This window comes from Empidonax traillii, unplaced genomic scaffold (genome assembly GCF_003031625.1).
Source record: "Empidonax traillii isolate 1590-97213 ecotype Southwest subspecies unplaced genomic scaffold, ASM303162v1 scaffold34:size3740991, whole genome shotgun sequence".
Classification (NCBI taxonomy): domain Eukaryota; kingdom Metazoa; phylum Chordata; class Aves; order Passeriformes; family Tyrannidae; genus Empidonax; species Empidonax traillii.
The window spans coordinates 1,307,484-1,318,606 of NW_020955227.1; the positions used below are offsets into that span (position 1 = coordinate 1,307,484).

An 11,123-nucleotide genomic window follows, 5' to 3' on the forward strand; every position below is an offset into this window, starting at 1 on the left:
CCTCCTTTCTCCCTGGCTGGGATGTGCCGGGTTCCCTGTGAATGGCTGGAAACCTTGTGGGTGAGCTGGGACCTGTCAGGCTCCTCATCCATCCACCCATCCATCCCTCTCCTGTCACCAGCCTCGCACTAAGCACAAACAAATGTGGAGGGCTGGGAGGTGGGCTGGGGCAGGAAGCTCCCACGCAGATTAACTGGTGCTTACTCAAGACACACTGACTGATGCTGCACTGGGGACCTGCCAGCACTGGGCACTTGGCAAGTGCTGTCCCTTCCCCTGGGGACAATCCTGCTCCAGCAGCCCCACGGGCACCATCCCTGCATGGAGAAAACCCCCTTGTCTGCAGCCCTCAGAGCCCTGCAGGCAGGGAGATGTCCCCAGGCAGGTGCTGTGGACAGGAAGGTGATGTCTGGTCACTGAGAGCCACGTCCATGCAAGGATGGGTCCTGTCCCAGTGCCACCCATCCCAGCTGCACTGGCCTTACAAGGACCGAGACAGTTCACCTCCCCCTCTGCTCTGGATGCCACCATTCCCAGCTCTGCCACACAGGGACTGTCCCCATCAAAGCCCTGCAGGAGGTCTGCCACCCTGGGAGGGCAGCCAGGCACCCTCAGCTGATGCTGTTTTAGGGAGCAGGGAGGGATGATGGGCATTTTAAACACTGCACCCCAGCCTTGCTGACCACCAGCAGGATGTGTCCCACCCCAGTGTATCCCAACCTCATCCCATAGGCCGGGGTAAGCAGGTTGTGGTGCCACCCCAAGCAACAGGGTGCCCTCCTTCTGGGCACAAAAGCACGAGAACCTCTCCTCATAGAGCTGCAGCCACATCTATCAGATACATCTCAAAGCCTCTTCCCCTGCCACATAGACTGAGCTGGGGTCTCTGCATCCCTGCCTGTCCCTGATCAGTCCTCTAGAAACCACGGAAAGCTTCCCAGCAGAGAGGTTTGCAGGATTTCCAGCAGTTCTGGGGCTGTGGAAAGCAGATGAGTGCTGGAGAGAGAGGTCTCACAAGTCCAGGGTTACAGAGTAGGGGAACCTCAGCTGGCTCCCCATGGCCCAGCCTTGCTGGCCCAGGGCTCTGTGCTTTCCTGAGCCAGGCACAGGAATTAGTGATGCTGGGTTTAATTGTAGCAGAGCCATGTTGATGTCCCAGGGAAAGCAGATCCCCGTGGACACATCCCAGCCATGGTGTCACAGGGCAGCCAGAGGGGCCAAGGTGTCCCTGAGCTGTGCCCCACATCCAGTGGGGACAAGGGGCATTTAGGAAGAGAAGCACAGCCAAACTGTGCCCTGTGAGCCAGGACCAGCATGGCTCCTGGACTGGGACACCATGGGGACAGCAGCTGGGATGGCTCTGCCTTAAGGAAGGTGTCTGAGCCCTGGGAGCAGCTTGGGGCTATTTGGGGCAATCAGCCAGCACTTGATCCCAAGAGCAAGTCTTTTTTCCACTCTGACATCAGGTCCCTGTCCCTTCCTGCCTCGCTTCTCCCTTTTCAGCTGCCCTGGTTTACATAATGAAAGCCAATTTGCTGTGACAACATCTTAATCCCCTCTTCTCTCCTCTTGCTTCATCACTGCTCAGCTCAGCATCCACACAGCCCCAGGGTGGGTCAGAGAGTTCCAGCCACCCTGGGGATGAGGAAGGGGCTGCAGGAGCTGTTCTGCAAATGGGATACCCAGGAACCACCACAACTCCCCATCCCACTGCCTGGTCCTAGTGACTGCAGCCAAATGGGCAATACATGCCTGCCCCGTGCTGAAGGATCCCCTCAGAGGGGCCACAGTCCTCCTTCCAAGCTTGGCTGTGACAAAAGTGGCTCTTTCTGAGTTTTCAGCCCCGAAGCGGCTGCCGGAGCCAGCGCCCAACTCCCTCTCCCATCTCCAGGCGGCACCAAAGTAAGTTCATTGTTTGAAAAGCCATCAGTCAAGGCTTGCTGGCTAAAATTACCCTCCTGCTTTATCATCTTGAGAACATTAAGGGCTGTTGTTAACAGATGTTTCGCGTTACACATTATTTGTTAGTCTAATGAAAGGAGGTGAACAAGCTTTCAAGACCTCAGAAGCTGTGCCGAAGGTTTTCGATGGGAGGCTGTTGCGCCACTCCAGGGGAGGATGACGATGAAGATGAGGATGGAGACGAGCTCTCACCACCCTGTTGACTCTTCCTTGCTCTTGCCTGGCTTGTGGGATTTCTGATTTTTTGGGTGTCACGAGAGCAACGCATTGCACTGATATTTGTACTCATCCTCCCAGGAGGATGCACTGGGTGCCCCCAGGGCCAGTTTGGGGCTGGGGCCAAGGCAGGGGCTGAGCAGCCCCTTGCCTGGAGCAGGAGGTGGAGATGGCTCTGGTGCTTGGTGCCAGCAGGGAGGGATGTGCTAGCTCTGTTAAGGGACTGTGGAGGGGCTGCCCCTGGAGGAGAGGTGTGCTGAGGGCCCCAGACATGGGGCAGCCGCCCTCTCCAGTGGGGAGGTCTGTGGGACAGAGGTAATGAATGACAGCAGAAGGGGGTTGAATCCCCCTCTGCAAAGAATAATACCCTGCCCTGAATTTCTCCATCTCTGCCAGCCTCTGGAGTAGAAACCCCCTGCTGCTGCTTCCCTGGGGAAGGGGAGGGTGTTCTGAGGAGGTTGCAGCCTGCTGAGCACAGCCTGGGGCTGCCTAAAGCTTCCCTGTGCCAGCTCTGCCAAAGCACCCCCTGGCCCACAGCAAGCCCTGTCCTTCACAGGAGTACCAGCAGCTTCACAGCAGGTTCAAGGCTGCTCTTGCTCCCTAAATGGTTCCCAGACAGGGTGCAGATCCTGCAGAGAGACACTGGGGTACCGTGTCCACTTGTATTCATAATAAACCCACTGCCACCAATTTCTGGGGGTCCAAACTTGCACCTGGCAGAAAAAAAACCACCCCACAGTGGTGAAGAAGAAGATGAGAGAAAATGCTGAGAGGCTGTTTTACTTCAGGATGCCAATAAAAGACAACGTTACCAGTAAAAGTTCCTCAGCTGTCATCAGGCCGATGCCGAAAGCATCGCAGATGTTTAGCAAAAGGCTGATGCTCACAAAGGCAGGACAGTTGCCTGGGATTTTGAGTCCAGGATTTTGGGTGTACCCATCCCAATTTAGGAAACTGCATCCCAGTTAAGGCAGTGGCAGCAGGTTACAGGTCTCAAAGGTTTGCACACATGCGGATTTTTGTCTCTGTCTTCTCATTCTCTTCTTGCCCGCTGCTCTCAGGTGTTCTTCTCTCCAGGTAGGATCAAGGGAAGAAATATTTCCACTCCTGGACAGCTTGTCAGAGCATCCCAGATGCTGATGTTTTCCTCGTCCCTGCAAACTCACCCTAACAGGTGCTAATGGGAAATATCTCACATGGGCCAGCAGTGCTGGGATCTGCAGGCCAAACCCCCAGGGCCTCTGCCCCAGGAGGAATGGGCTTTTAGGGTAAAATATGGGCTTGTGGTGATTCAGGCAGGCCCTTTGCCCCTCTCTCTCTGGTTTTTGCATCACATCCAGTCCTCACTGAGCTCTCTGGGAGCATTAGGAGCTCAGCAGGGCAGTAGTTTCTCTGCTGTTTTGTGAACAGCCCTGTGAGACCAACCAACCGCTGCGGGCTGGGCTGGGTTTCCCAAAGCTGCGCTGATCCCACAAGGAATATTATCCCATCAGTGGGGGAAAACCACCCCAACAGTCCCACAGGCAACGTGACAAGTACAAACAGAACCCAAGGGAAAGGGAGGGAGGATGGAAAACGACGCTGAAAATACCAGATACCATCCCAGAAACACAGTGCCTGGTCTCACCCAGCCCTCAGCATCCCAAGCACAGGCAGGCTGGGGGCTCAGTGGGGCTGCTCGATGGAGGAAAGAGGTTGGGCAAGGAATGAGATGTGGGTGGGAGAAAGATGCTTCAAACCTGCCCACAGTGAGGGGACCCTGGTAGGGGACAGAGGGAGCACCCAGGGGGGATTGTTCCCCACTGGGAACCCTCCCTCACCACAGGTCTGGGCAGCCTCTAGGGTGGGCTGAGCCCCTTCACAAGCACAGCTTCCCGAGTGGGCTGTGCACCCTGGCCGGGCACGGGGCAGGCCCTCGGCAGGGCCATGAGCACCTCAGTGCTGTGCTCTGGGGGCTGCAGAAAACGAGCTCGAGGTACCACAGCCCAACCAGGAGGCAGGTTTTGGGGATGCCACCCCCGGGTGCCCTCAGGGTGAGCAGCTGGCGCAGCCCCGGGGGGATGGCAGGGCTGCAAATCCCACTCCACGCTCTGCCTCCTCTCTGTCACCTCTGTGCCCCGAGGGGACACCTGGCTCCCGGGGGGAGCTCTGGCGGCTTGTCGGCTACCCCTGGACCGGGGCTTTGCCCCAAGGACGGGATGAACCCTCCTCGCCTCCACCCCAAGGCCGGAGTGGGGATGCGCTGGGCCGGCGGAGCAGCGCGAAGGGACGCAGGCGAGACTGTCCCGTTAAAAACGTTAAACCCCCGGACAGGACCGAGCGCCACGAAGCCGCGCGTCCCGCTCTATCCCCGTCTCCTCTCCGAGCCCCGGCTCTGTCCCCCTGGCCCGGTGCTGCCGGCCCGAAGACGCGCAGCAGCGGCCGCCGGGATGGGACCCGCTGCGTCCCGGTCCCCAGCGCCCCGCCGGGCCGCCCCCGCTCCCCGAGCCCGGAAACCGAGGTGGGGAGCTCCGGGGGCAGGGGGGACCCCGCAGGCCGCGCAGGGACGCACCGACTTCCCGGGAACGTCCCATACCCGGCATCTCCGGCGGGGAGGCGGCCGGTGCGGAGTCTCCGTGCCCCCCTGGCCCGGTGCGGGTCCCTGACCCCAGTGCTGTGCCCCTCTCCCCCGGTGTGGGGTCCCTGTGCGCCCTGTCCCCGGTGCGAGGTCCTTGTCCCCCGGTGCGGGGTCTCTGTGTCCCAGATGTCAGGGTGCCGGCACCCCCACAGCTCGCCCCGACGGGAGTCAGCCCTCTCCTCTACCTCCTCTACCCGCTCCCCGATTTCCCCCAAACCCCGCTGCGGGGGAACACCGACCCCCTTTGTCCGCCGTGCCCGGTCCGCGGCAGGGAGGACACGGCGGGGACACCCCGTGCCCAAAGCTGCCCCAGCCCGGCGGAGCCCATCCCGGGGCGGCGGGGACTCACCGTCCTGGGGCGCTGCCTCGCTGCCGCTGCTGCCTCCCGACGGCTCCGGGATGGCCTTGCCGCCACCGGCGGGCGGGGGACCGGCCGCGGGGGTCCCGTTCATACCGGCCGCCACCTCCTCCAGGTCGAGGAGGTGGCTCACGCTGAAGTTTTTCCGGCTCTGAGGGTTTTCGGGCGGCTCCGGGCCGCGCACGGCGCCGGGGGCGAACGGCTTGTCCATGGCGAAGGCTGGCGCCGAGTCCATGGCTCCCACCCCCAGCCCGCAGCCCACCCCGAGGTGCCGGGCCGCTCCCCGGCCCCCTTCCCCTTCCCCACCCACGTCCCCTAATAAAAGAGAAAAAATTATAATAATTATAATTTTTCTTTTAAATGGGGGGGGGTTGGGGGGAATCACGGCTGCCCTGTGAATCCGGCTCCCTCCCCAGCCCCTGTTCCGCCTTGTGCTGACGTCTGGGGAAAAAACCACGCTCCCAGCCCAAACTTTCTTTCCCTGCTCTTTGCTCTGGAGCTGTTCAAACAAACGCCCCTGCTCAGAGCCGAGCGGGGCGGCCCCTCGCCCCCCCCAGCTCCGCGACCTGCCCCCCTGCCAGGGGCCGAGCCCCGCCGGCAGCCAAGCCGCGGAAAAGGGGGGGGCAGAGAGGGAGGGAGACCCGCTTCTCCCCCCCCCCTTACCCCAACCACATCACTCACCCCCCCTCACCCTGTTTTAAGTGCTTCTATCAACAAGTGTAAGTGGCTGCGCTCCGTGGGGAGGGATGGGGTGGGTTGGGAGAGGGGCTGGAGGGAGAGGTGACCCGCAGGTTAGCGGGGGACACGGCCCCCCTCCACCTCCAACCCCCCCCCCCCCCCCCCCCCCCCCCCCCCCCCCCCCCCCTCCTCCGGTCCCCATCAACCCCGGAGCAAGGTCACCTCTCCTGGGAAAAGCCTGGCTCTCTCGCCTTAATGAGATAATTACGTCCTGCACCACAGTTAAAAACTCATAGGCTGCTTCCCCTGGGGTTAGAAAGAAACCTCCCTAATGAAAACCAGCCACCGGGAAAAAAGGAGTTTTTCCTCTTTAAAATTATATATATTTTTATATGTACACAGAGAGATATGCAGGGAAGAGGCGGTGAGAGGGAGGGAGGAGGGCAGAGCGTGGGGCTGGTCGCTGGTGTCCGGAGAGGGCTGGGCTCGGGGCGACGAGCAGAAATCGAAGAGGTTTAACAGTCATTATTCCTTCCCCTCGATTCCAGCCGCTCTCCTGCCCGCCGCTGCCGGCACATATGGACGGGGCTGTGCACACGCAGGGTTCCACGCGAAATCTCCCAGCTCTGAGCTCATAAACATCCCCGCTCCAGCGCGGCCGAGGGAGGCAAACCCCTGGCTGAGTTATTTTAACATTTGTCGAAAGCTTTTCTTGCGCTCTCTTCCCCTTCAAGTCGGAGGCGTGCAGATTTTTAAGCCAGCCAGCGCTGCCAAATCTGATCTTCCTGACGGGGAAGCAGCTTCCCAGAGCTCTCCAGCCTGGAAGGGGTGTAGCTGAAGGCAGATTTTGGCTCTCTCCGACTCTGCGGGGGGCTCCTCCAGTGTGCAAACAAGCCAGCCCAACCTCCCTTCCCCCCTCCTTTTTCTTTTTTGGGTCCATTTACTGGTTCTATCAGTCCAATTCATTGGCCCGAGGGGCACTTCAGGAGTCAGGTCTGGGGTCTGTTTCTGTCCCCTTGGCTGTGTAAATCATGGGCTGGTGTCACACAGCACCGGCCCTGACAGAGCTCAGGGAGCCTTTGGATGATACTCTGAGGCATAGGGTGTGACCCTTGGGGATGGTCCTGTGCAGGGCTGAGGGTTGAAATGGATGATCCTTGTGGGTCCCTTCCAACTCAGCGTATTCTGTGATTCTGTGATCTTGTGATGCTGCTTCTGCTCCTGCTTCCCTGGGGGATGCTCCCCCAGGTGGGTGTTCTACCTCTGCCCAGCACCCAGCTGGATGGGACCCCTGTCACACAGTGTCAGGATGATGCTGTGCACTGTGGTTATGCCTTTAATCTGGATTTTAGAATATAGATCGCATCTATTGCCATCAGCCCTCCTGGCTGCTTTGTGCTCTTGGGGAGGAGATTCCTGCATCACCCCTGGGATCACTGGGCCCTGGGGGACCCAGCCCAGCCTCGTGCCACCCTTCCTCATGCAGGTACCTGCTTGATCCTGCTTTTTTTTCCACTCTGGCAGCAGGGACAGACCTTTCCCAGGATGGGGATGATGCCATGTTGAGGAAAAACTGCTCCAGGATCAACCTGGGAGATGGAGACATCCCCTTGGAGGACAGTGACCCATCAGCAATGGGCACCAGCCAGTCAGGGCTGGTGGGGGGGCCGGGGCAGTGAGGACCCCCATCCTTCCCCCCAGTATTTCCCCTTGGCCTCAGAGGCTGGGAACATCTTGCTGTGATTATTTTGGGGAGGGTTTTGGGGCAGCTGGTCTTGGCCCATGAAGGGGCAAGGGCAGGAGGGGGGATGGAGCAGCTCCAGCCCCATTTATAACCCTCTTCCTCCTCCTTTTTTCAGGGCCAGACCTTACTCTTGAACTGTCTGGCTTTTCCAGGGGAGACGGCTTTCCCTCAGTCAGCGGCATTAAATAATTAAATGGAGGGAATAATCGTCGGTGAAACCCCCTTGGGTTCGCACTTCCTCGGGCCCTGTGATTGCTGATATTTCTTTGGTTGAAATATGACCTTTTTTATGATCAAAGGGGATCAGAGTTCCAAAGGAAAGTACAAAAAAAAAAAAAAAAAAGAAAAAGTTTAAAAAAAAGAGGGCAAGCATTTTCTTTTTTTTTTTTTCTCAATCCTAGCGGTCTGGTAAAGTTTCTTTAGACATGCAAAGATTTACACACCTTTCTGCAGGGTGCCTTAAATTATCCTCCGACTCTTTACACATTTCCATGAGCAGAGCAAGAACAGTAAGTCATTGAGAAATTAACTGGCCTTTCAGTAATATCCCCGGTCGGCCTTTCAGAAGGAGAATGTCTAATGACTTTTTTGAAGTAGAGGTCAGGGTTTGCTTTTTTTAAATAAAACAATCTGTATTAATGCAATTTCCTTTTTAGCTGTAGGATTTGCCCCCCCCCCCCCCTTTTTTTTTTTTTTCCCCAGCATCATTTTTTTTTTAACACCACCATCCACACAAGGCATCAGAAGCGAGACCTGGTCACTTGAAACCCACACTCCTGGTGTTTCCCAACCCTCTTGTGCAAGCTCTTCTCACTTCTTGGTTTTTTTTTTTTTGGTAAAAATTGTGGTTTAAGTGACTAAAACCAGACCTTGGATCTGGCAAGGTGACTCCTGGTCATGCTTAGGGCGAAGTGTGGGAGGTTTGGAGATGAAGCTGAGCAAGGTTTGCTTTACCTGACACTGAGCACCTGGGTTTTGCTGAGTGTGCCCTGAGTCCGGCTTTGCTGAGCCAGAGCTGTTGAGGGACTAAAGTGACACCAAATTGGCAGGAATGTGCTGGTCTCCCCAGGTTGAGGATGTGGACAGGGCCTGCCAGGTTTGCAGTTTGCAGCCCTTGGGATGAATGTGTTTCATTTGCCAGTCCTTCATCTTCCTCTCTTAAAAAAACCCTCAACCAACCAACCAAAAAAAAAAAAAAACAACCAAATTTACATTTATATTTTTTGGTACTCTCACTCTGTGTTCTCCTAGGGCTTTCCTGATATTTCTCTTATCCTGTGATAACACCTTGTGCTCCCACGGTGCTCCACACAGCCTGGATCTGGGCATGCTGTGCCAGCCCCAGCCCTCCCCCTCACCCCAAAACTGCTGTGGTGGCTGAGATGGGACAGTGCAGCATCCTTGGAGCACTGCCTGGGCTGCTGCTGCTTCCTGTGGCACCCGGGTGCTCATTCCTAACATTCCCAAAATCTTGCCCTGTGGATGTTACTGTGCAGAGGAACTGGGCTGAGACTCACCCACGTCTCCCACGGGTGGGGAAGTTTGTCCAACTATGGAGATGCACCTCTGCCCCACTGTAAGGATGGTGAGCAGGGTAAGGAGGTAGTAAGGAGGAGAGCTTGGGAGATGATGGGGGCTTGGCAGTGCCCAGCCAGGACCCAGTAACCGGCCTTAGGGTGGGTGCCAGGGGTTTGGTCCCTTTCTGAGGGCTGCCAGCCCCATCTGCTTAAACCAGAGCTGTGCCAGCCGTGTGTCCTGCCCAGGCTGGGCACCAGAGCATCCCCTCCTGCCCCCAGACCAGGGCACCAGCCAGTGCAGGGGGGATGGCTGGGGGCATTTGCTGGGGGAGTCCCCCTGTGCCCAGCCCTGCCCTTCCCAGCAGGAATGGTATTTCTGTATCCACTGTGCAACTCCTCTTTGTCCCTCCATCCCTGCCAGACCCCAAAAGCACAGCGTACCCTGGGCTGGCTCCTCTCCTCCTCCTCTCCCCTCCAGCCCTCACAACTCCCCCCATTCCCTCCTAGAACCCTGTCTCTGCGGTCGGTGGCATTATAAAACTCCCCAGCCAGACCCTTGGTGAAGGTTTTTCTCCCAGCTTTCTTATTCCCTCTGTTTCTGCCTCTTTCTTTTGCTCTTTCTCTCCCTCTCTTTCTTTCCCTGCCAGGAATCCCAGTCCCAGATGAACCAATACTCCGTGGCTCTGCTATTTCCCTTTTATTCCACACCCCCCCCCCCCTCCTTCAACAGCAAGATGGGAAAAGAGTGAACTGGGGGGAAAAAAAAAAAAGCAAGCAAGCAAGAAAGAAAGAAAGAAAGAAAGAAAAAAATCAAAGCTGCACATATTGGATCCAGATGTGCTTACAGCCCTTTCCAGCAATTTAATTAAATTCCCCCAGACAGCCAGGAGGATTTCTTAATGATCAAATTTCCCTGGCTTTCCTCCTAAAATGCCCCTCTTTCTTCGGCTGGCTGTTGCTCTGTCTCCCTGATGGATAGCCAACTCGCATTCTTCCTAGTCCGCCCCGCCAAGGCCATGGGGAGGAAGGGGGCAGATCCCAGCCTTGTTATTTTAGCCGGGCACTCAAACCCTCCAGCGACGTCCTGGGTTGTTTTTTTTTTTTGTTGTTTTTCCCCCTAGAAATGCGGGGATGGGGAGTCACCTCCCTGGAGGCTGTGGCTTGTGGAATGCTCATGGCAGGATGCTCCAGGGAAGCACTCCTGGGTGCCCAGACTCGCCGTGCTGATGGCAAAAGAAGGGGTTCAGCCCGTGGGTATCTCAGATTGTCACCTCCCAGGGCTGGTTCTGAGCCAAGTTTTGCCCCACTCTGCACCCCTAAAGCCTCATTTGAAGCACAGGGTTACCAGAGTGGGAGCAAAGCCTCTGTGGGGCTCAGGAGGGCACATCCAGCCTGGTAGGGCTCTTTGGGGCAGCCCAGTGTTCCCTCTCATCCCTCATGGTTGGGGTCAGAGGTGGCAATGGGGTGACCCTTCCTTGCCACCAGCCCTCCTTTCCCAGCCAGTGGTGGGGAATGCAGCAGGGATTTCCCCCCAGAACGGTGTCTGCTGGAGGGCTGGACCCTGCACAGTCCCCAGTGATGCCACATGGACAGGGACAGGGACTGTGCCTGATGCTGCCACTCCAACTGTGGAGGCTCCAGGGTTTTACTGGACCACGGAGGGACCATGGCTTTTATTGCGAACATGGAAAGTCCAGGATCTGGCTCTACCTGGTGCCAACAAGGAGACACTCAGATTGGATAGAGGGTCTCAGCTTCCCAGCTCACTCAGCCCTGGCCTGAAGGTGGGCTCAGGACCAGGGGGCTGTGGGCACAGGGTCCCCCACCCCGGCACCCCACTCTGTGTGGGGAAGGGAAGGGTGGGAAAGGGGGGTAGAGCGTGACAGCATGTCAGAAAAACGCCCAAGCCGCGCAGCCTCCTCGCCCCCTCTGCCCCGGGGCCACGGCTGCCTGCCGGGATCTGGAAGCGCTCCACCGGAATAAAATAAATACATAAATAGGAAACCCGAGGCGGCTTCAGTTACTGCCGCT

General features: G+C 57.5%; 1 protein-coding gene across 1 annotated transcript in view; it reads right to left on the bottom strand.

Moving 5' to 3' along the window:
• PRRX2 (paired related homeobox 2) overlaps nt 1-5,388 on the bottom strand; it is a 22,475-nt gene extending 17,087 nt beyond the window's left edge. The window contains exon 1 of the mRNA XM_027877721.1: nt 5,145-5,388. Within this exon, the coding sequence (XP_027733522.1) occupies nt 5,145-5,388 (244 nt within the window). The remainder of the gene's footprint in view (nt 1-5,144) is intronic.
• Nucleotides 5,389-11,123: the final 5,735 nt, after the last annotated feature.